The sequence below is a fragment of the Macaca fascicularis genome, chromosome 2, assembly GCF_037993035.2.
Source record: "Macaca fascicularis isolate 582-1 chromosome 2, T2T-MFA8v1.1".
Lineage (NCBI taxonomy): Eukaryota > Metazoa > Chordata > Mammalia > Primates > Cercopithecidae > Macaca > Macaca fascicularis.
The window spans coordinates 57,102,298-57,129,065 of record NC_088376.1 but is presented as its reverse complement, the minus strand read 5'-3'; the positions used below and the strand labels follow the sequence as shown (position 1 = coordinate 57,129,065).

Sequence of the window (26,768 nt, the reverse complement as noted above, 5' to 3'; positions counted from 1 at the left end):
ACATAATTAAAAAGATCACTGGCTGCCAGGGGCTTAAAGGGAGGGAAAGAGGGATGAATAGGTAGAACACAGAGGATATTTAGAGCAGTGACACTATTCTGTATGATACTATAATGGAGAATACATGCTAGTATACATTTACCCATCCCACAGAGTGTAGAACATCAAGAGCAAACCATAATGTAAACTATGCACTTTAGGTAATAGTGATGTGTCAATGTAGCTTCATCAATTACAACAAATGTACCATTCTGGTGTAGGCTGTTGATAGTAGGGTAGAAGCTGTGTCGGGTGGAAGAGCAGTATCAGGGGGTACATGAGAACTCTGTACTTTCTGCTCAATTTTCCTATAACCTAAAACTGTTCTAAAATATAAAGTATATTTCCCACAAGTCTTTCCTGGCTACTAGCGAAAGAGCTGACTAGTGGGAAAGATATAATCTCTCTATGCCAGAACCAGATTCTAGACCACTTTCTTTCACTGAGCAAAAACACAAAATAAGGAAACAATACACAATTATGCCATATGTGAATACTCAACCTGTTCCTCTTCCATTTCTCTTCTCCAAGCAGCCCTCCAAAACCAGGAGGAGGGAGTTTTTCAACTTACTTCTTGAAGAAGAAAAAGAAATCAATCATCCCAACAGGTATTTACAGAAATAGCCCATAATTCAGTATTAGCTGATAATTATGACTCATCCTTACATTAGAGGGTGACCATACAATTTATCCTCCAAATTGGGATATCTTTTGAGAATGAAAGAGGCAACTAATAATTATACCGAAACAACTAAAATTATCCTGGGCAAATGAGGAGATGCAATGACTCTAATCATTTAAAAAGCACTAACTGTACACCAGGAGCTAGTCTAGTGGCTTTCCATAGACTGACTGACTGACTCATTTAACTTCCATAACAACCGAAAGAAGTAGTTAGTCGTATCGTCTCCATTTTACGCCCATGACTACTAAAGCACAAAGATGTTAGGTATTTTGCTCAAGGTCACACAGGACAAATGGTAGAGAAGGGAATGGAACCCAGGTGGACTGATGACACTCTTAGTCACCATGCTATATACTATCAGTAGCACCACTGAAAGCAACTTTCAAAAAGTCTCAATGTTTACAATGTTTTATAATAAGCAATTAAAACATCGTATTTCACAGTCCTGAGTTATCTCATTAATGGGAAGTCATTCTTTTTTTTTTTTTTTTTTGGAGACACAGTCTCACTCTGTCACCCAGGCTGGAGTGCAGTGGTACAATCATAGCTCACTGCAGCCTAGACCTCTCCCGGGCTCAGGCAGTCCTCCCACCTCAGCTCCTGAGTAGCGGGGACTATAGGAACGCACCACCACACCAGGTTAATTTTTGTATTTTTTGTAGAGATGGGGTTTCACCGTTGCCCAGGCTGGTCTTGAACTCCCGGGCTCAAGTAATTCTCCCACCTTGGCCTCATAAAGTGCTGAGATTACAGGCATGAGCCACCACACCTAGCCAGTTGTGTTTTTTTTTTCCTTATATCTAAACTAAATTATTCCTCCTGTACCTTAGGGTAGAATGAGAAGAAATAAAATACGCCTAGAACTAGCAGGAAGCTGACTACTTCTGGCATTGCATTTACTATCTATTCTCACTATTCCCAGAAGTTATGTTCCATGAAGTTGCTGTGGACATTGAATTACTGAATACTGAACTAGTAGAAACACAGCGTGGGTTCCCACAAGCCTCTGGTCACAGTATTTTCATCAACTGATCAATACATAACTTGGTTTTCTGTGTTTCTGTTTAAAGACACCTTATTTAATGTATATGGTGTTGATTCACTAACAATGAACTCACACCAATGGCACTATCACTGCAGATACATAACTATGACATATTGTTGATTTGTTAATATTGAACTCACGCCAACAGCAGTACAGCACTAGACCTCTAACTTACAATAGCACTGTGAGCTTACCTTAAACACACGTTTTCTCTGTAAGACACCACAGCCTTCTTGTAAGCACTAAACAGTTTAGCACTATGCTTTGGGATCATTTTAAACAGCAAAATGATCAACAAAAACCACAAAAATACAAAAACCTGTGGTACTTAATGGATCATCAGGACACTTGTTTACAGTATAAGAAAAAGCAGAGCACTGCCTTGTTCAACCTCAGCTGGAAACACGTGTGTCAGGAAACACATTTTTTTTTTTTTTTTTTTTTTTTTTTTGCTGCTTTGCTTGCATGACTGTGAATGACCATAAAACCACAAGTATTGACTTTGGGTTACAAATAAATTTTAGCAAATAGGTAAATTTGCAAATATGGAATCCGCAAATAATGAGTATCAACTGTACTTGTCACTCACAAATTTATCAGGCTCCTGTAGCAGATGGAGAATTGAGACTTCAATACTGGCAGGCTAATTCAAGTGAAGGCCCCCATTGAGTCTCCGAGTGCTTGGGTGACTGTGGGTAAGGCACTTTACCTCCATCTGAGTCTCCCCTTTTCTCATCTATAAAGTAATAATGCCCAAACCTTTTCTTCTTTGGGTTAAATAATAGCAATTTCATTAATTTCCCACCTTTTACTTTCCATTTCTAATCTTTTTTTTTTTTTCACTACAGTCTTCATAGAACTATCTCACATTTCTCATAAGCTAAATATAGCAACCTAGTTCTGATCTAAGTGGACAAAATGAAGCGGCATCTGCAGGCACACTGACTTTTTTCAGGAGCTTAAATGTAAACTTAAGTTGAGAGGGAAAAAAAAGAGGCAGAATAGCATATACAGTCAGCATGCTGTTTTTAAAGAAAAGTGGGACAATAAGAAACCATTTTTATTTGCCTGCATCTGCATAAGGAAATGCTAGAAGGATAAACAAGACACCTAACATAATACATTAACAAAAGGTGAAGGGTAACAGAGTCAATGTGGCTGGGCTTCTCAGTATATAAATAGATGCTATTTGATAATCTTTGGACATTTTTGGGTTTTTTGCTTGTGTTTTTTTGTTTGTTTTTTGAGACAGTCTCTGTCACCTAGGATGGAGTGCAGGGGAGTTATCTCGGTTCACTGCAACTTCTGCCTCCTGGGCTCAAGTGATCCTCCTACCTCAGTTTCCCAAGTAGCTGGGACTACAGGCATGTGCCACCACGCCTGGCTAATTTTTGTATATTTTGTAGAGACAGGGTTTTGCCATGTTGCCCAGGCTGGTCTCAAACTCCAGAGCTCAAGCAATTCACCCACCCCCACCTTCCAAAATGCTGGGATTATAGACGTGAGCCAACGCACACAGCCTCTTTGGACTTTTAAGCCACGTAAATATATAACATATTAAAAACACAGTGAACCATCCTTTCCTATAAAATGGGCCAGAAGTCCTGGGTTCTAGCCTTAGCTCTAATTCTAATTAGCTGTGAGATCTGGGGTACTATCTGTAAATTACAGAATGGGATATATGGCCTCTAAACTCAATCCAAAATTCCAGGAAAGTAGTTTATTAATCACAAAACAAAGTAAATGAGTAAAATAAGCTCAAGCACATGGCTTACTAAGATAAATAAATTAACAGCAGGTGAGCTATATCTTAGTCAGCTAATGATCTCACAGTTGATAGGTTTTACAATTTCTATTTCTTATTTTTAAATAAATTACCTGGAGATTGTAAAAGCAAAACTGCAATTATGAGTTACAGAAATTTTCATAAAACTAAATGTTACCTAAGGACGTGATGTAAAAGGAGTTTCTAGTGAACCCGAAGTATAGATCGGATGACTTTTCCGTAAGCTAAATAAATCCACAGGAACCAAATCTTCCAGATTTAGAAATCATTCAGAGGCAAGGAAATCCAAGAATTATGCATTCAAACTAGAAGTATGTTTCATATTTTGAACTGTGACATAATCCAGGCTCTGTTTTTCTTTAAATAAAAATTTTCATATTGTAGCTAAAGGATCAATTTAACTACAGTGCAAAAATGTTGGTTTATTAAACTGTTCCATACATCCCAGGTGCCCATTTAATGAAGTTACTTGCAAATATAAAATGATTAACATGTGACTAGTATGGCATTTCTACATATAGAGACTAGATTGAATTATATTTGAATTAAAGCATCTGATAAAGACTATTAATTTCATGAGATTAATTTGATGAGGGAGGAAAGGAAAGAAGATTGAGAGGTAAGGAAAGGTCACTTCCTCAGTTCCCCCATCCAGGCCAAGGTCCTACTGTGAGGAATACTCTGTTTCTCAAGCACCTGTTCTGTTTGTGTTTATCCCACCAGGTCTCAAGGACAAGGACTTTGCTTGTCAAGCTTACTGTTATATTTCCAATGCCTAGCACAGTGCCTGGTATACAGCAGGGGCTTTCACTCTAAAACATTTTATCAAGGAATAAGATGTAATGCTCAAGAAGAATCCCATATTCACAGCAATGACTATTTTCACAATAAAATAAAGTCCATAACTCATGTGGACCTATTCATTTAAAGTTCCTAAATAGAAGAAACTACATAAAGAGAGCTTGGGCTTATTTGGGGAGCACATAAAGATTTTAAAAAATGACACTCAGTGTTATTCTTCATTTAAGACTCTGGCTATTTGATGGACTAAAAGTAAATTGGTACTGGTGCATACAGTGCGTATCGCAGGCAATCACTGTATTAAAAAATTGTACTTGAATGTGCAGAGAATATCTCTGGAAGCTACGGCCCAAACCAGCCACACAGGGGGACTTGTTTCTCACTGCATACTTTTTGGCAGTATTTGAGTTTTACACCATGTACATTTATTACTTAGAGTGGTTGTAGGCGGACCCTCTCAACCACTGTTTCCTTAATTAAAGCTGAGTAGCCTCCTCCAGATGGATAAGCATTGAGGCAGCCCTTGATGAGGATACACACTGCTCACAAGAAAAGACACAGGCATTGCAAACGGATCAAAAGCAGCGCTGGAGAATTCAAACTTTTACCATGCCAAACAGCCTACAATTCAATCCCAGCCTTGCTCAAATACATACGCTCACTAAAATTATCAAAATATTATGTCATGTTTTCCTCAAAGATGTTGTACAACAATTCCAGAGGAAAGGAAAAAGCAGCTCCTTTATAAAGCCCTCGGCTCCATGTTTTTCAGAGCGTGGACATTCACTCTCAGAAAACTATGTTCATACATTATCTTCCTATCCTCAGGTTATGTATATGTTTGCTATCTCTAGCAACCCTTTCCCACATTAAAAATAAATACTGGCCAGGCACGGAGGCTCATGCCTGTAATCCCAACATTTTGGGAGGCTGAGGTGGGTGGATCACGAGGTCAGGAGATCGAGACCATCCTGGCTAACATGGTGAAACCCCATCTCTACTGAAAATACAAAAAATTAGCCAGGCATGGTGGCGGGCGCCTGTAGTCCCAGCCACTCGGGAGGCTGAGGCAGGAGAATTGCTTGAACACGGAAGGTGGAGGCTGCAGTCAGCCGAGATCGCGCCACTGTACTCCAGCCTGGGCAACAGAGCGAACCTCTGTCTCAAAAGTAATAATAATAATAATAATAAAAATAGATGAATACTGTAGCAACATGTACAGCTAGATTTTTTCAAACCATCCTCAGTAGGCTTTCACTACATCCAGGCCCTGATGTAAGTCAGACTTCTGAGCTTAAGGTAATGTTTGCAAAGCTAACTCTCTAAAAGACTGACTTCCAAATCCACATACCATGGATAGCATTTATTGTTTAGAAAAAGCAATAGCAGGAAAAAGAATTCTCCAGTGTGAGCTGGTGATAACAGACTCACAGCAAGTGAAACCTTAGGGCCCTGGTTTTAGGTTAGTTATTCCGATAAACATTGGTTCCATGCTGATGGAAAGCTCGCTTAGCAGCTGACATGCGGAGGGACAAAGCGATCTGCCTAAGGATGAGATTAACATTCCTTATGCAGGTCTCAGGAAAAAGAAATGTGATCAATAAAAACCAGTATTCAAAGTTGGGAATTAGTTCATGCCAGGATAGTCTGAAATAAAATAGATAAAGGTAAGCAAGTTTCTCCAGTTTGAATATCTGAGTTTCCAAATATAGAGGTCTTCAAAGAGTCCAGAAAAATATGCTTTATCCAACAGTATGCAGAGAAAACGTGTCTTAATTCTAAATAATTATACTCTTTTCCCCATTCGAAGTTGGATAAGGTACTTCATGAGTAACAGAAATATCGCTTAGTGTGTCTCTCTCTGAAATATTAATAAAATGATATCCTGATCTCTAAATTTATTAAAATAATGTTAAAATAACATTCTGAACAAATAAAATTATGTTACAATCACAAAAGCAGCTTTGTGAAAGTAAACTGGGTATTGGCCAGGAAGACTGAAAAAAGAAAAAGGGTTAAAAAATAAGTCAAGGTTCAAAACAGGAGGTATACATGATCCCTAGGAATGGCATAAGCATAAGTGAGGTAAACCAAACTCCTCCCATATTTAGTATTTTTAAAACCTGAAAAACACAGATTCTCAAACAGGTATATTAGATCCTCCAAAAATCAAAGATAAAATAATTAAATCTCTACCTGCGGTATACATTTTTTAAACCAGTCTTCCTAAAAATCCTTAATGCTACTTAGATAAATCCAAGAGAATAATTTCATAACTTAATCACTCCAGCTCTGTTTTCAACTGAATGCCTCAAGTAAAATCTCAACTTGTGAGAATGCTTGCTGAGGATTTCTTGGAAAGCATCTTATTCACAGCAGATTTCTTCAGAGCTATCTAAAAACATTCACAAATGTACACCTAAATATTTATAACTAAGTAGTGTGTATCAAATATATACAAGACGCAAGAGAATAAGAAGTAGGAGCCACATCACAGGACAACCTCAGTAGACGAACACAAACATTCCTATTGTGTCCTGTTCTGGTTATTCATATTACTCTTCTCTGCTAGAAAAGAAATTCCAATGAACTCCCGATACAGAGACAGTTTTCCTTGTTACAAAGGGAACTTTGTTTGAATCCCCCACAAGTGACAAGGTCAATCTTAGCCAATCTTGACATTTCTATGGAACCTTTCCACCAAATTTTTTTCAAAGTCCAAGTCATTTCCCGAAACCTTTTTGAAATCCAAAAAAAACACTGTATAGATAAAGTATCTATTAAGTTCTTTAACAAATACCATTCATCATATGTTCCTCAGGATATTTTTTTATAAATATATTTTTAAACTTATAAAACAAGGCTTACATTATTTAATCCACATCCTTAAAACAATTAGAGAATGGTAATAATATATTGAATTAATATTAAAACAGTATTCACCTTCTTCTTAGCATATAAAAGGTGATTTCACAATTTTTTAAAAAAATCATATTTTCACAGCTTTTTACATAAAGTTGACACTCTAAAAAATTAAAATATTTTGCTGTGAGGTTGCTCAGTATTTATATCAGCACCTAAGAGATAAGAAATTCTTTAAGTCCTAAAAAGAGACTTGCAAAATCATTTTCTACAAACGTTTATTCTGAAAACAGATTTTTTTAGAGCAAAAAGCAGAAAATTATAACCTGAATTAAGTTAGCACTTTCCAAACATACATTTTCTTTTCTTCCTAAAATCACTGTAAAGTAGTTTAAGGAGTTTAGTGTAAGTTATTTGGGTATTTTTTTAATCTGAGGAAAACATATAAAGACAGTACATATGCAAAAGTTAGTAAGTACAAACTCCAGAGACTTCAGATTATGAGATACTTTTATAATCAATTAGGTTATTTCTAGAGAATACTGCAACGCCACAACCATTGGGACACATTCACAGACTGCTTATGCTAAAGATAAGAACAATATTCCTCACTTCGGGAACAATGTCCATGAGAAAACGATAAGACAGTGACCTTTATGATGTGCCACAGAGCTGCGCCACAGAAAACAAGATGCTCTTTGCTCTTAAGTCTCCATATTCTAAGAGGTCAAAGACATTCAAACATGAGATAAAAATCGAATCACTCCCTCTGAACTAGCTCCATGGGCGATGTACACCAACAGGAGCAAGTTCAAATAATTTTCCAGATGTGTAACCCCTGGCAGATTAAAATTTAAATTAAAATTTAGTTCTGTAGACTGAACTCTTAACTGCACTTAACAATATATATGAATTTTTGAAGAAACAGTCTATGCCAACACATTGTGAAGAATAAAAAAACTCACTAGGTACAATTCCAGTTAGGTGAATGACTTCAAACAAATCCACATAACTAATTTAGGCCTCAGTCTCCTTACCCACAAAAGGGAAATGATAGTACAGTAAGTCATCACGATGTTGTTGACAGGTTTTAGAGGCTGCAACTGTAAGCAAAATGATATAAAACTAAACTAATTTTGCCACAGGCTAATGGATATAAACAAAAGTTAAGTTCTTACAGGATATTTCTGGTCAAAAAAAAAAAAAATCCCTAAACTTCTAAATAAACACTCAAAACACTTCTAATATTAAACATTGAAATAAGTGTAAGCTATCCATACATTTAAGAAAGAGAAGTAAAAACAAGTAAGATAATTATTTATCCAATTTCTGGTGAATCAGTGAGTGACAGCAGTGGGTTAAATCAAGGTATAAATGTTTGCAAAGTGAAAATTGGAAGGAGCACCCCCTAGTACCATGCAGTTCGAAAACAATCACAAATACGGTGGCTCAATGAGCGCTTTCGAAAAGCATCGTTTATTGTAGTGCATTTGTATGATTATCATATATTATACAAATTTGTATTTCATAATCATTTGCACTCATTCATTCATTCCTTTCCCAAGCATCTTATTCCAGTTCAGGGTCACACCTGGCCAGAGCCTATCTCGGCAGCTCAGGGGGCGAGGTAAGAGCCAAGCCTGGACAGGACACCCCTTCCATCACAGTGCACTCTCACACACCCACATTCATTGAGACTGGGACCACAGACACACCAATTCACCTAATGTGCACATCTTCGGGAGGTGGAAGGAAACCTGAGTACCTGGAGAAAACCCACGCAGACACCAGGAGAACATGCAAACTCCACACATGCAATGGCCCTGGCTGGGAATCCATTCCCCCCCCCCCCCCATCAACGTTATAGCAAAACAACATTACTCAAGGATTTGGCATACTTCACAGCATGCTATTAAGGATTAAATCAGATGAAATAAGAAAAGTGTTTGGAGAAACACAGAATTGATGCCCAGATGCTAATAATTAATGCATAGCAATCAGAGGCAATATCCTATGATAAGCAATTAGAAGGCTTTAAAAAGTCTGCTTTTGAAACTTAATTCATCAACCATCTCCCTTCTACTTAAATCAAGTGCTAGCTTTAACTTGGCTAGAACACAAAGTTTAAATTAAAATCTTTTCCATCAGCCAGAAAAACTGTGTGGTCCTGCTTATTTTACTCACAACTGGCAGAGTCAAAATCCATGTAATGGTTCAAAATCCACAGCTATAAATGCAATGCAGATGAAACACCGCAACCAAACCCTAGTCATTGTTTCTTTTTCCATAAATTTCTACCCTAGTTTAAGATTGATAACAGCTAATGACTAAGTTGGTAACACTTTAGTCTGTCCCAACCAGGCTCATTATCCAAGTTTAAATCTCCATGTGACAACTCAGAATCCACAGACTTAGAACTTGTAAAGGCAATGCAAAAAGAACATAATGGGTTCAAATGCCTGCAAAAAGTGACCAGGAGAATGGTCTAATTGGCAGCTGAAGCATGCCAGGGCCTGCTCTGAAGCACTGATCCAAGGAATCTACCACTCACAAAGAAAACACCAGGCTGGTTGGAAGAAATAGCTCAGGTTTTAGTCCTAATCTAGGTCACAATTAATTCTGTATAATTATGGAAGAATCTATTTACTTTGATTCACTCAATGTCAAAATAAAGATGATTGCTAAAATGTAATATTGTGCAACAACTATCTTTAAAAATAAACTCACGCAAACTGTTGCACTAGATGCGCATAAAACAAGACCTGTTCTTTAACTTAATCCTAGACCAATGCTGGCAGAGGCATATACATTCAAAAGTCAACAAATACAAAATCCAGAGACATTTCAGAATACCAGACACAGATGATAAAAATGATTGTAATAACATCAACAAAATAATTGCTGCTAAAGAACTTGCCTAGTGTTACGCTAAGCATTTTATGTGTATCATTTAATCCTCAAAACAACCTTATAGGTTAAGTATACTATCATCCTTATTAAATAGAGAAACTAAGATTTAAAGTCAACAAGGACTTGCCTAATATGATACTAAAATGGATATTTCTTAAGGCTTGAGGCTTTTTATATTTCTGCTGTAATCCTCAACTTATTGTTTCCTGCAAAACTTAATAATGCTATTAATAATAATGTATTTGAACATAAATTCACTGACAAAAATGGTAAAATGTTACTTAAACTATACTATGCCAATCACTATTTGACAAAAAGGGAGCAAAGTGTACACACACACACACACACACACACACACACACCTGGCTACCAGCATTCCAAAAGGAAAGTAGGGCAGAAGGCTGTGGGAGCCAACTGCCACTATACCTTTGTTTCCTGTACAACAGTCCCCTTCTTATGTGGTCCTGGGCCTCCTGGCCCAGTGTTCACCAATGCTGCCCTGCTGCTGGGGTAAAGAGGGTCATCATCTTGCTGCGTACAGCCAAAGAGAGGATCTAGGGTCTGACTACTTCTCAAACAGATTTGCATGAAACTTGCAGTTTTAGTCACACCTTTACCCAACTTCATCATCTATTCCTGCACCTAGGAATTACCTTTAACTTAGTCCTAGACCAAATTAATGTAAGTTAATCACATTCATAGGTCTTTTTCCATTAATACAGCAATTATCTATAAATTATTCCAAGTAACCATAGATTTGTGAAGGAAGAACTAATCAATCAAACAATGTACCACCTTTCAGAGGTTCTGGGATTTAAGTCTGGTTGATTCTTGGTTTTCCTCACTACCAGTCTAGATTTAAACTTTCCTGAATTACTGGGCAACCATCTCAGGTTTTTCTGGCTCCAAAATATTTCAGACTCCAAAATACAGTAGCTATTGTCTCTATTCTTGTTTTCTTTTTCCTTGCATGTTGACCTTTCCATCTTTTTTTTTTTTTTTTTTTTGAGACGGAGTCTCGCTCTGTTGCCCAGGCTGGAGTACCGGGATTTTAGAAGAGAACGAATACGGCGCATGTCTCTAATCAGTCATCTTTAACTGGCCTCCTGTTCAATTGTACAAAGACTTCAGATCCCACACTGCTTTTCTGCAGCCTTACCCAAAAGGACTGCATCTATTAAAACATCACTAGTATTTCTTTCTTTATTGAAATAATACTTAAACAACTACCTATTTCTTTTACTATTACTGTAGACACTGGTTGTTGATAAGAGCTGAACAACATGGACTAGAATACTCACATAGACTTACTTTGAAGTACTGTGAAAATACTTTGGGTGAATTTCAAATGAACTTCTTTGTCATTCATCTCAGAGAAAAAGTCAAAAAGTGTCATAAAGAGTAGCTTCTGAATGTCACTGCCTTTCAACTGTCAGTTGAAGAAATTGATTTTAGAAAGAATAAAGTTTCTCTGTTATAGTCAGGAAAATAAGGTAATGGCTTTATTTACCAAAGACTCTGTGGTAAGTTTATATTGAGTATATATGGAATAAGAAAATAACATTTGCTAAAACAAACAGCAACAGCCATTACTTCAGGGCAAAAATTAAACAGGTTCTATAACTTAATATGTTCCATATTTTCTGGCCTAGTTAAATTTCATGTGTTTTTCCTTCAAAATTTAGCTTTAAGAATTAGGGAGGTTGAAATTTTAATATTCATACTATAAAAGACTTTTGAAGGTTTACTGTTATTTGCTTATGCATTAAAGTTTAGAATTTTAATTACCAAATAGAAACAGATTTCATAAGGTAAATATGCTATACTATTATTTACATAAATTGTCATTTTCTGGTAATATGAACTCATTTCATAAAATAATATTAAAGCATGTGCATGTAAAGTAGTTTTTAATGTCATATGGCATTTCAATTTTAATACAGTTTGATTAAAATTAGGGAAAAAACTTTTGGAGAAGCAAGTGCGGGGTAAGTACTATTTTGTATGTTTACTACTATTGTAATTTACTCTGCTACACAAAGCAGAAAGCTGAGAATTTGGCATTCACTGCTCATTATATGTTGGGAACAAATTCAGTTCCTTAGGACACAAAAGCATATTGATGGATATTTTTACTTTACTCTGCAGAAACCGAAGACAAGCATAGTTTTAGCTTTAAATGGTTTTCCAAAGAATACCAATGTTTTAACTTTGTAATTGGAAAAAGAGAAACAAGTACCTTGCAAAGGTCTTCAGTAGCATATTTTTATAGGGTATTAATAACAGCACACTCTGTTATTGAAAAAAATTAAATGAAAGACTGTTAACATAACCTAGATATTTAGAATGAAAACTCAGAATTGAGAGTAAAAACACATCTTTTTATGAGACATCAAAGCAAAGACTCATCTAATTTTCATTTTGCAGAAAACTTTTTAACACAAAAGACCTTACTTAGACCTTAAGAGTTTCTAAATAGGGGAAAAGGATTAACATTCAGTCTTCCACAAAAGATAATTTTCTTTCCTAATAGTATCAGTCTTTTAATAGGGATGTATCTTAAATTTAAAAACAATTGGTATTAGATCATATTCTGTTGCAAATTAATGTAAGTTAATCATATTTATAGGTCTTTTTCTATTAACACAGCAATTATCTATAAATTATCCTAAGTAACCATAGATTTGTGGGGGAAGAACCCCCCAAAAAAATCAAAGGAAATATGAAAATAAGCAAAGTATATACTATGTGTGACGTTTAGTTACGAATTAAGCCTATTCATTTCTAATTGAAAGATGATATCTAATACTCCATTTTTCATGAGATGACCAGGCTTTTAAGATAGCTGAGGTCCTTAAAAGACAGGGAGACCATGAAACCAGGAAGAGCTCATGAATTTGAGTCAGAGGGAAGAAGTTGGTACAGTTAAAGCAGAAAGAAGTAGAGTTGGAAGTCAAAGGCTTTTTCCCTGACATTGACCCAAAGCCATCTAGGCACTACCTAAATTTAAAGAATTTAGCTCTAATCATTCCATGCAAAAGGAAAGTGTATCACCCTTCTTAGGCAGGGTAAAAACAATCAGTAGTATTCTAACTTCCCACACACTCCTTTTAAGGAGGGTTAGACAACAAACAATTGTTAGGCCATGGCACCGACAGAGAGTAACAGGAAGGTGTTAATAAGAGAGGCAAACACTTTATAGCCAAAGAACATCAGAAAGATCCATGCACACTGTGCAGTTCCTCTTATCCTATTTACTTCATTTCTGTCCCAACCCACAGGCTCCTTAAATGTTTCTTTGTCAAAGTTCTGACATTTGTCTTCTTTTTACTCCATCCATGCATCTCAAAAAAGGCTTTAGTGGCATTTGGGTGGAACAATTCATGCTTATCTGGGACTGCCCTACTAAGTGTAGGATGCCTGGCACCCTGGCCCACACCTACTAATGTCAACAGCCCTCCATGTCTACTGGGGCAACCAAAAATGCATTCCCAAGTATCTTTAGGGGGTAAATACCACCCAAACCTTTCCATTTCAAGGAAAGTGCCCTAAAACGCCTCTACAAATACATTGGAGGGTGTTCGCCAACCGCCATGGGTCCCAAGAACCAACAGCCCCTGGGCAGATGCCGCCAGTTGAAATGCTTTGGAATTTAGGAGCCTTGTAGAATAGGAGGCCCTAAGTGTTAACTGAAATGAAAATTTTTTAAAAGAAGAAAAGAATTTTGCAGAGACATACTACTGATACATACACACACACACACACACAGTCAAAATGATTGTTGTCCCTGCTGTTTTCAAACAGTGTCAACTTACATAAATCTTAGTGTTATTTATTGGCAGTCAACAACCTAAGTCACAACGAAGGGGACTAGACACCACACTGTTAATTTGGATGTCAAGGATGTTCTGACCACAACCTATATTGAATATGTCATCACCTATAGCTATAATTTTTCATTAGGTGAAAGTAAAACAATGAAGAGAGCCCTGGTTATGACATACTTAACAATACCATTCTTACTCTGTAATATCTAATTCAGACACTGATCATTTATTTTATTCAAGATTTTATTTCACATTTTCTTGGGACTGTAAACTCTTTCATGAGTAATACATAAGTAGTTGTCAACACTTCGGTGTCACTCTTGAAGTTCAACAAGCAAGTCTTACATCAAGAAATGGCCTTTGCAAATCTTCTGAGTACTTTGAATTTCAAAAGGGCTGTATCTGAAATGAGTGTTTCAAACGAAATCAAAAACACTTTTGTAATGTTAGTTATTATGATATAGACATAAGGTTATCATGTAAAAGCTGAACATTCCTAGTTGAAATATAACAGAGATCAAATTATCACAAAGGCAGATATCCATATTAAAGTATTGCATTAGAAGTGAAAACAAAATAAAAATGTAAAGAATACAGATATTTCTTTGTTTTTCTTTTAATGGAGGCTGAAAAGTATTTCAGTTTTCTTTTTTAAATAAAAAAGACAAAAATGTTCAAAATAGCCCACAAACTATGACAGAAATAAAAATTTTTAATAAAATCTTAAATGATTTAAATTTTGTGAATGATTGAAATTAAAGTAAAATTTTAGTCTATACTTTAAATAAAATGACTTATTTCAAGGTTAGCCAATTATGAATTTGTCAGCCATATCCAGTGACTTCCCCTGTATTATTTCGGGCTCACATTTCTTACTGCTTGTTTCTCCTTTCCTTGTGTTTCCTTTTCTAACTACATTATGTTTATTGTAGAAGCTGAAACTACAGAAAAGTACAAAGACAGAAATTAAAATAGCTCATAATTCATTAAAGATAATTATCCTTTATGTTTTGATAAATTACCTTTCAAATAATTAAAATCTAAAACAATATGAAATCCCACTCTTTAGATCTGCTTTAAAAATCTAAATGTATTAGAAAAAAAGTCCATATTATTAAATATTCCTTTCAAGCATTTTATTGGTTATATAATTGTACACTACATAGGTATACATAGTTTACTAAACTAAACCCATATTACTATTACAGTTATTTTAGAATTTTCTTTCAGTTTTCCTGACCTCTTAGAGTGATGATCTTTACATGCCTACTAGCCATGAACTACATTAATACTTTTGTTATTTATCCTAAGACTTTGTTCATTGAGGGCAGTCTACTTAGGGGTACATACATACTCTACTGAAAAGGCTATAACATAATGCTTGGTATGAATGATAAGTATTCCATAAAAGATAACTAAAATAATAACTAAATAAATGAACATACACGTCCTTCAAGCTTCAGGGAATACCCTGGATTCTAATATTTTGGTATTTGATAAACTCAGTTATGTTCATCATTTCTACTTGTATTAACTTTTTCAGATAAGATGCCTCTAACAGCTTCTATCTTTCTCAGAGCAGGAAAAAAAAAAATGCTAATACTTTTTCCCTCTCCTTATCAAGCAGATAATTCTCTTTGATTAGCTAAGCCAAACTTACATGTTAACACTGCTGATCTAGTCAAAGAAAATATTCTTCTGTTTCAGTGAGCATTAGAAAACCTCTTTCCTTCCTTCACTTTTGTTGATGTAATGTTAGTGCTTATCTCAAATTTTAAATCGTTTCAATATCATAGAGGAATATTACTAGTTTAATAGTATTTTCCTGACACATACTATGTTCCAGATGGCTCTTATTCATATGGAAAAGCTTATAAGAGAAATGCTAACTAAAACTATGCTCAGATAATCCTTCTTACCTATCAGATTGACAAAAATCTAAAGGTTTGTTGATATATTCTGCTAGAAAGACTTTGGGGAAGCAAGCATTCATCTATTCTTGGTGGTATTGCAAAACGGTACAATTTCTTTGAAGAAGAATTTGGCAGTATCTTACAAAATAGTATACGCATTTACCCTTTGATCTAGCAATCTTATTTCTAGAAAATCTCAAAGATAGAATGGCTAAAATATAGCAGGGTGTAAGCACAAAGAAAGACTCTCTGTAACAGTAAGACTGAAAATAATCCTAATGCTCATATAGATAGGGGGCTGGATGAATAAATTACTGCACAGTCACTTGCTGGAGAAAGGAGTAAAACATCTCTATAAACTACTATGGAGTAACCTCTAACGTATGTTGTTACGTGAATAAAGAGGTTGAGAAAAATAAGTAGAATATGCTTTCATTTATCTAACAAAGGGAGGGGAATACATATACATAAACATATGCATATGCTTATTATAAAAAACAAAGAAAAACAACTTATATAAGAGTATCTATACGGGAAGGGAATAGGATAGAGGTGACGGAAATAGAAATTAGACTTCCTTTTTCATGTTTTAAGCTTAATTGAGGTATAATTGATATATGTAAAAGAACCTATTAATATGTACACTTTGATAAATTTGGACTGTCTATGGGCTTTGAATATATCTAGTTTTACAGAGAAAAGCTTGGATTTTTTTTTCTGGCTATCTACTGAAACAGCCTAAAACCACTTAGCAATGAGCACCCCTGGTACTCACTGAAGTTTTAAAATACCACTTCATCTCAAAAGACACCAGAGCTCTTTGGGGAAATGGCTGATTCCAGGCCTGGAGCAGGAATTGTAAAACATAATCCTTTAACATCTTAAAATGTCATATAGCAAGAATATAACCAAAAAATATTAAGATCAAAGATGAAACAATTTGAGCATTAATAAATAGAATAAGGTGAACTTTACCACTTGAGTATATGAACAGATGGATGTACCTTTCCCTTTATAGAAATATTTCGGCTAATAAATGAATAAAGAACGATAAATTAGAGTAACACTGTTTTGCAATCCTTAATGAATTAATGGATCTGGTACTGATTACCACCCATACATTATGTGCTTCGTGGGAAATTCTACAGAACAAATGACCTGATTTCTTCAACAAATAATTCCAAGGAAAAAAAACATAAAAATGAATGAGGAAAGTTTTTTAATGTGCAGACATGCTAAAATCTCTAGGATAGAGGTAAAAAAAAAAAAAAGTAAGGGGCAGAGCAGTGTTTATAGTATGGTAAGATTTAAGTAAAAACAAGAAAAGAATATATATATATACACATATTTTTTCTTACATAATCATAAAGTATTACTAAAAAGATATACAAGAAAGCAAATGTTGACTGTGGTTGTGTTTCAGGTGGCCAGGGAACAGTATATGAATGACATTTTACTATAGGATCTTTTGTATTTTTGGAATTTTAAAACATGTGAATCTATTACTTGCACACACAAAAATTAAATAGAATAAAATCATAAAAGCATCATCATAAGTATGACCACAATGGTGTAGTTATGTAAGAAAATAAACTTATTCATAAGAGCTGAATAGTGAAGCATTTATAAGTAAAACATCCTATGTATATAGTTGGAAAAATTTAAGCAAAGATCATTGATAAGTAAATATGGAAAATTTTAACAACTGCTAAACATAAGTTTTGAATGAATAAAAGTTTATTATATGATTTTATCTACTTTTCATGACGAAAAGTAAAGCAAAAAATCTTAAATATAATGAAAATATATATTATTAAATTGTAGCCGGATACTGCCTATAGAAGACTTAAGCCTGAGGCTTACTCTTTCTTTACTGAAATGGATGAATATCACAGACTAGTACCAAACCAAGGCCCTCTCCTTGATGCAATCAGAAATAAAGAGCAAGTGAAGTGGGGAAAGAGAAGGAATAAAGTGACTTCGGACAGCTGTCTGCTGTCACAATTCATTACACACTGAGCATCTGTCTATCCACCAAACTTGAAACATATCTAAAATTTATTTCAAGGAATCAAGACAAAAGCCAATTAAATGAGACTTTATGACCTGAAATGCCTTCCTTTAGAGATAACAAAGTGTCTATTAGTATGCAACTTCTTGGCACAACCAAAGGCAGAGTGCAGCGCACTTACTTTTTGCTTGCCTCACAGACGTCTGTAATATTGGAGAAAAGATGGTGCCTCTCGGTTTTAGTCATTGTATCACTCAGTTCTTTAGAATTTTTAAACATTCGTATCAAGATCTCCAAGCTGAGTAGATATGAATGTTCAGAGGATATGACTTCAAAGATAGCCTGGTAAGAAGGACAAATAATTGTATTATTAATTATTTTAATTAAAGAACTAAATATAGCTGTCATAATTTTGCTATAAGAATAACAAGATATTCCACTTTTCAAGCATAATATCTTGGAAAGTACAAAAAGAGAAGCATTAAAGAAACAACATCAACAAACTACTCTCTTTACATAATACACATTTACCCAAATCTTAAAAAATAATCACTATCTGTAAATATGAAAAAAATGAAAGCATGTGGATGACTTGACATCACATCCTGAGGTCATGCCTTTGCCAAGGGGTAGAATCTACAGAAGGAAGCTAGAGCATGTCATAAAATCTCAGTGTGACATTCATTAACCTTTGGGGTCATCTCCTCCAATCCTGCTTTCAAAGCATGCTGCTTTAGGGAAAGTAAGGATTTATGGTCCTCTCTTGAGACTCGGAGAAAATTTCTCACACCTTCCTTCCCTTCCCTCTTGTGTGTCATGCTCTTCCTCTCTCTACGCTTAATCTAATTTCAGTCAATAACAGCAAATATTCTGGTAGGACTGTGTCTACCCTCAAAAGGTTCTTATCAGCCACAGGAATTCTTTTATATAAACTCATACAATTGAAAGTAATTCCATCTGTTCAACAAGTCACACTCTCCACTCTCATCAGTGTCTCAAGAAGGAGCAAAGGACTCTCTGCAGAGACTCTCAGAGGCAGGCACACAGTGGTTTTCCTGATAAGTACTAACGATGAAATACCAACCCACATATGTGGATAAGACTCCAACGCCCTGTGTAAGGAATTCATCTAGATCCTTAACAAAATCAAATTCAGATCCTCTAAAAAGGGACATAGGGAAAATGCAGGCCTAAGATTCACAGACTTCCTGGAAAGCTCCCTGGTAATGCCGCCTTCATCACCCTGATCTCCAGGGCTCCACCCCTTCAAGTCCTTGCCCCAAAGAGCAGAGGATACTGTGCTGGGTGGGAGCAGGAAAGGCACAAGCAGGTGCTAATGGGTGCTCCATATTTTAGAAATCAGGTTAGAAGTGCTAATCTCAGTGTTCACCTCCACTTTTAACTTCTGTAAAGTTTAGGGACTTGGGTCTTATTTAAATGTGCTAATCTAGCCTCAGCTGTGTTTCATGAAATTAAGTGATTTAACTATCTGAAGAGTAAAGAGTTAAAAAATGTTAAGAGTCTCATTTAACCTGTATGTTGTGTAATTTTTTCAATCAATACAATAACCCCCAAAAACTATACACAAAGCAAATTAAAGAAAAAATTACCTTCTGGACCATAAATAATGGATTTCAGGTGTTGATGTATATGATGCCTTGGAATGACTTAAAATATTTGCAACAGCAAAGACATTTTTCACTTCTTCAATGCTGAACTATGCTAATTTATTAATGTGATTAAGTGTTGAGGGTTTTGAGAACCAAAAATTAATACTGCTGAATTCAACATTTTATATAATTTATTTTAATTTGTTTTTGAAGGGCATAAACTAATTAATAAAACCTTTGTTATCTCCAAAGGAAAACATTTAGGGTTATAAACTCTCATTCATTTGGCTTTTGTCTTGATTCCTTGAAATAAATTTTGAGGTATGTTTCAAGTTTGGTGGACAGACAGATGTTCAGTGTATTATGAATTGTGACAGGAGACAGCTGTCTGAAGTCATTTATTTCATTCCTTCTTTTCCCCCACTCTGCTCAGTCTTTACTTCTGATTACATCAAGGAGAGAGTGTGTAATCTAATCCAAATATCCAAACTGGGCAAAAAGACATAATGAACTATTTATAACAGATCACAGGAAAAGGTAAATAATTGGTAGTTTATTATAATACATTTAATAAAATAATTGCTAAAATATACTGCAATAATACTATCAACTCTTTAAAAGCAAATTAGGTTAGATCTGTTATATATAGCAGGTAGAAATAGCTAAATAGGAATAGAAAGTCTGAATAAATATTTTCAGAATATGATAGAAATAGGCAAGGTTTAAATATATAAGGTTTAAAAGAACAGAAGAGTTCAAATGGGATTAATACCTTGGAGGAGCTTTTAAATTTAGCCACAAGGAGAGGGAAACGTTTTTACGTCACAATGTTAACAGTGAAGGAAAAAGTCCCATCTACTGTCCAGCATTGGAAAAATAGATAAAAAATCTTTAAAGGTGGTGTTCATAGAAGAGAATACTATATGATGATTGAAATGAATGATCTAGATTCATCTGCGTTAACATGAATAATCTCAAAAATAATGTTGAGTGTAAAAAACAAATAATCAAAAAATATGCACAGAATAATATCATACCTATTTTCACACACATGCACAAAAAATATGTGTGTGTAGGTTATACATAATTTTAAAACACAGGCTGGAAGTATACGTACCAGTTGTTGTCTCTGGGGAGGAAAGGAAAGAAATGGGACTAAGGAAGAGAATGCAGGCCTTCTACACTATCAGTTTTATGTTCTTTTTTAAAAAGGAGAAAAATTACAATTGTTATACATTTGTTCATTCTCAGTGGATAGGTACATCAAAGTTCTATATTACTACTTTTTTAAAACTTGGAAAAATGGCACTATACTGCACCCTTAAATTTTGCTTTATTCTTAATGTCAACCAAAGAAAAAAAAGGGAATCCTTGTGTCCTTTGTGGAATCAATTTATATGCATGCATATGCATTGACATACACACACGCACACACACTAATATGCATGAAGCAAGAGGAAAACACTTTGAGAGCTTCACAATATTATTACAATATGCAGTTTTCTCAAATTGCATTGATTTAAACTTCAAATTGTAAAACTCCATTATTAATTTGTTTTTACTAAATAAACTTTTTATTTTGGTAAAATTTTAAATTTATAGAAAACTTGCAAAGAGTGTTCACAGCCCCCTGTATGCTTCATCCAGCTTTCCCTAACCTAGGGTATCTTACATAAATAGGCTCCATTTGTCTACAGACTAATGTGACCATCAGTTTTTCCATAAACATCCTTTTTCAGTTCTAGGATCCAACGTTGGTTTCATTCTTTATCATATTTCTCTCAGTTTAAATACCTGAACTAGGGACTTTGTTGTTTAAAATCAAATGATGTTGAGTGATATTGAGATATTTAAAATTTTTTTCTTTTCTGGGGGCTTATGTGTAGCTTTACTTTAAAATGATCACTTACTGCTTGTGTTAAACAAATACAATTTTCAAAGGACAACACTGAACAAGTGCACACAAAAAGTGAAAACACAAAAGAGCAGAGACTGACACGCACACTCCAGAGCTCTAAAGCAGCTGCGCGATAGAAACATACCTCTTGTCTCTTTCTTTCCTCTTGGCTTACTGTCTGAGATAATCCATTTCTTTTCACCTAGGAGAAAAAGCAAAGTAGAGTTGACTCATTTATCAATACTTTAAAATTTCCTTATTATTCAAGGCATAACTCTACGCCCTTCAAAAATGAATTAAGATAAACTATACAAAATGTTGAATTCATCAAATTATTATTAATCAGCAATTATTTACTAAATATTTATAGTGTGCCAAAAAATATACTAAGCATTTTACACCCTTTTTCCCATTGAATCCTCATACAAACTCTAGAAAGCCGATACTGTTCTTTTCCCCATTTCACAGATGGGGGTAACAACTGAGGCTTAGGATCCAAGAGCACGTAGCTAATAGGTAACAAGGCCAGGATCTGCATCGATGCCGGTCCAATTCCAGGGCTAATGCTTTTAGTCAACATGATTGGTTAGGGACCCCCTACTTTATATGAAAGGCACCCCATTTTAAGGGTTGGGCTAGCATCACTAAGACCCCTTCTAATACCAAGTCTGTACCAGTTTTCATGTGTTTTTTTTGTCCACATATGTCTTGGAATGTTCTTAGCTTTACCCACCATCCTGACCCTGGGTCAGCCTGTCAGCAAGAATTCATGGTTAAAAAGGATTCTTTACACATTTTAATAAGGGAGGAGACTGGCCAGAAGAATGTAACCCTTCAGAGCTGCTCCCTTTGGTTAACCCTGACGAGGAATTTCACAGGATTTCCTGCATGACCTAAAGCCCGGCAGATAGATATACAGGTGTCATGCCCACAATCTCTGCAGGTGAGGTCACCAGCAAGACTTTCCATGCCAGTGGCATCTCCGCCCAAATGGGGTTCAGACCCAAAAAATCTTGAGAAGAGAATGAAAAACCTGGGCTTAAAGACCTACACAGATGACAGCTAGTTTACTGTGGAATTAAGAGTACTTTGTCTGATCAACAGAGAGGGTAAACCCACAACTAAAGTACTTGCTCCTTTGAAGGGAAAGAGAAGGTAGTTTTGACAAAGATAAAGCATTAATATACAGAATTATAATCTTTCACTAATACTAACATGACAGATAGTAAAATATTCCTTTAATAAAAAAGCCATCAGTAAGGAACTAGCAAAACTATGGTGCTAGAAAAAGACATTCCGGGCAGCATTCTTGTATTCTGATTAAGAAAACTGAAGGGTCGCACATTTGGGGAGCCTGAAAGTTCCCTCTAAGTTATGACCAAGCAGCTCCTCATTGCTGGCTGCCAGGCTGCTGCTCCCGGGCCTGTGCTCCCGTCTCCATCCTTCTATGCCCTGTAACAGAACAGGCTCTCCAGATTCTTCCTCCGAGGCCCAGAAGAGTCATTTTGTCCACCTGAGGCATCATTCCACAGTCAACTCCAAATTAAGTAGCACCATACAGCAGGTGTCTGGAGTAGAAGGTCATGAACAGGCAAGAAGATTTCAGAGACTGATCAAGGTGGAGAGATGAAGCCCAGGAGGGGAGAGAATGATCTGAAAAGAGGAAGAATGATTTGAAAAGGGGACCCCAAGAAGACTGAGAGAGAGCAGAGAAGAGACAGTCAGGGGAGAATGAGAATGTAGGTGAATAACATCAAATGGAAGTAAGGAAGAAAGAAAAGCAGAGAGGAAAGGAGGGAGGAAGAATGGAAAAGGAAGAAAAGAAGGGGAAAGAATGTGTACAAAGTTTTTAATAGGAAATACCTCTGAAAATTCTCAAATTCAGAAACAGTGACCTTATCTGTAAACTTAAGTAAAAATCACTTGACGTTCCAGGCTTTTTTAGCATGAAAAACATACGTTTATACCTACAGTCTTAACATATACATCCTTTTTGAAGTTTACCAATTTTTGCTAAGAGAATCTAAAGTATTGTCAAATTTATCACATTTCTTCAAGTGTTTCTATTGTCTCCATTTGTGGGCAAGAAAATATAATATACCAGCTTTTAAAACCTACGAGTCTTACTTGATATATAAGGTGAAGGAAATTAAAATTGTACAGGCTCCTTTTTCTTATTTATTTATCGAGACAGAATCTCACTCTGTTGCTCAGGCTGGAGTGCAGTGGCGCTATGTCAGCTCACTGCAACCTCCACCTTCCAGGTTCAAGCAATTCTCCTGCCTCAGCCTCCTGAGGATGAGGAGCTGAGATTACAGGTGTGCACCACGGTGCCTGGCTAATATTTGTATTTTTAGTGGAGAGGGGGTTTCACCATATTGACCAGGCTGGTCTGGAACTCCTGACCTCAGGTGATCCGCTCACCTCGGCCTTCCAAAGTGCTGGGATTAGAGACGTGAGCCACCGCGTCTGGCTTCATTTTTAAAATATACATTTCATACCAGCTTCAGCTAGGTACAAATGGGAAGACGTAGACAGCCAAAGCAATACTCCTTTAAACACACAGACAGCCAAAGCAACCTCATTTGAACTTTCTTATTCCTCACTGGTTTAAATTTCTTATTTAAATATATCATCGACAAGTAGAACTGCAAAAGTAGTTTTTAACAAAGCAGTAAGAACTGGATTTAATGTGAGGTTCTTGATTTTGTATAATCCAGCCAATTCATAAAACTGTTCAAATCTGTGGATTCTGAATTTTAAAGAGAATATATGAACATATGTCAATACCTTCAACATTTTAAGTAGATAGAAAATAATTCAAATAAAATGACAGTGAACAATACTACAGTTTTGACATGTTAAAAATATGAGCATATATCTGTGCCTTATTAAGACAGTGAATGCACAGAACTCGCTAATGTTATAATAGTTTTAAATTCATAATTACAAATTTACTGTATAATGGATGCTGAAATTCTTGACCTGTGATCTTTATAACTGAAAAATTTTACATGTCAAAATGAGATAGAAATTAATAATTCACTAAACCTAATAAAGAACACTAAAAGATATTTCTTCTATGGATATGATACTGTCTAGTTAGACCCAAAACATAGGTTATGAAATTTGTAAACGGGTAAGCTCCCAAAGTATAGATCCAAAAGGTAATTATTAGACACTCCATCTAAAATCATGCCGGTTTCCCTTTTGATACCTTGTGCTATGGTCTGAATGTTTGTAGTCTCCCAAATTCATATATTGGAATCCTAACCCCTAAGGTGATGGTATTAGGAGGTGGAGCCTTTCAGGAAGTGATTAAGCTTTGCCCCATGAATGGGATTAATACCCTTTAAAATAGGCCCCAGAGAAACCCCTAACCCTTCTACCATGTGAAGAGGTAGCAAGAAGGCACTAAGTGCCAGAAAGCAGCCCCTTGCCAAACACCAAATCTGCCCTGATTTGGGGCTTTCCAGCCTCCAATACTGTGAGAAATAAATTTCTGTTGTTTATAAGCTACCCAATTTATGCTATTTTGTTATGGCAGCCCAAACTAAAGTACCTTGCAGGTCTGAGCTTCTCAGATAAATACCCTAAGAAGGAACAGACAAGCTTTAGACTGTGAGTCCATTATTACACTCGTTCCAGTTACGCTAAGCATCTCCACCTTGCAGCGAAATGTGTAAAAGAACTATAAACTCTGTGTAATATTTATTGGTCTTTGACTCCACTAACTGGAATAGGTTATGAGCCAAGTTCTCTAAGCCCCAAATAGATCCTCAAATTGTCATTTACACAGAACTTATCTATGGATCTAGCCAGTCCTACAGCTGTGGAGAGAACCAAGATTAGCACCAGTCCCTTAACTGATCAGATAATCATTTTCTGTGAAGTAAAGAGGGATATTTACGTTCTGACACCCTCTTTGTTCTCAGACCCTCCATGACTTGACACTGTTTCTAGATGAATGTGCATTCCTTCTATTTTTGACCACCAGCTAGGGAAAACAGATGGGAAGACTCCAAAAGCCTCACCAACCAAAAAGACTCAAAAATGTAGCCAGTTAAAAATTACATTAGATTTACAATCCAAGATCACTCTGTCTCCATAAAGCACTAATTTATACTGAACACCCATTTGAGCTAAGACTCAATGGACTTTACTCATTTGCTGAAAATAAGTTTGTTTTTCATGTCCATTGGTGATTCTCTATTTACAGACTTCCTTTCTCAAGAGCTCAAATGGGAAGGGATTTCAAAGTGAAATTATACCACAGGACACAATCACTTTCAGGTCCTTTCTACAGACTTAATGCAACCTGAGTAGTCCCTGAATTATAAATGAGCTAGAGTTCTTTCACTGTAAATAACATGGGAACAGCAGCAGTTTGAGAGTATGCTTGAAATCCCTAAAATGAAAAATCTGCCAGAGTCCAGAAAGAGTGTCCTCTGTAACCAGACCCAACAGGCTCTCTTTAACCCCACTACATCCACAAGGAAAGGTTCTAAGACATCACTCTACCTAACTAGGTGCTGCCACAGAACACAAATTTCAAAGGGCCAGAGATTTGCATAACCAAACACTACATATGAGGTCAAGATGGGTCATCTTTTTGGGAAGTGGTGGGTTATCAGAAAGGGAGAATGCTTTTTTTAAGAAAAGAAAAAGTAGAAGGATAATAGCACATATCATAAAATCATATGCTTAATTTAAAAATGCATCAGGTAATATGCCAATGACCTCCAAATTTATTTGTTCAGAAAGCTGATCTCTCTGATGTCCTGTTGTTAAGCTTAATTCTGCAATCCTCAAAAAAGTGTTTGGATCTCAAGAAATAGCAAGTACTCAGCCTCAAGCAGACAACATCGAGTTTGATAAAATAATGGAAAACTCAGATAAAGCAGGCCAGGACATTTGCTCCTCTATGGCCTGCATCACCATCTACAGACAGAGCCAGGATTCCTGAATGAACCCAAATTATTTCAATACAGACATGAAGCTGAGAATACAAACTACAGATAAGTAATTAAATGCACAAGAATGAACTGTTGTGCTTCGTACATTTAGGAGATAAACACGCATTACTTCATTTGCAGCCAGCACTCACTAGCTTGCTACCCACGTCAATTCCTGATTCAGAGTTCTGGTTGGTTCTTAATTTATTTCTCAAACTACCATTATATCAAATGTTTACCATGAACCAGGTACTGTTCCTTCCATGCATCTAAACCCTATAACAATTCTGTGAGGAAGGCATTACTATCCCTAGTTTACAAATAAAGAACGGAGACACAGAAAAGTTAAGTCATTCACCCTAATAAGTGGAAAGCTGAGATTCAAACTTGGGTCTGCTTGTCCACCCCCAAAGCCTGAGCTCTTCAT

The 26,768-nt window shown here is 35.8% G+C and overlaps 1 protein-coding gene across 5 annotated transcripts in view; it reads right to left on the bottom strand.

The window, feature by feature from the left end:
- The window catches only part of ARHGEF26 (Rho guanine nucleotide exchange factor 26), a 137,099-nt gene that overhangs the window by 87,033 nt on the left and 23,298 nt on the right, over nucleotides 1–26,768 (bottom strand). For all 5 annotated transcript variants that reach the window (XR_012430809.1, XR_012430808.1, XM_005546153.4 and 2 more), the window contains 2 exons: nucleotides 21,532–21,588; nucleotides 18,061–18,221 (listed from right to left, as the gene is read on the bottom strand). Coding sequence is in view for 3 of the 5 variants with exons in the window: in XM_005546153.4 (XP_005546210.3) it covers nucleotides 18,061–18,221; nucleotides 21,532–21,588 (218 nt within the window). In the remaining 2 variants the exon portion in view is untranslated. The remainder of the gene's footprint in view (nucleotides 1–18,060; nucleotides 18,222–21,531; nucleotides 21,589–26,768) is intronic.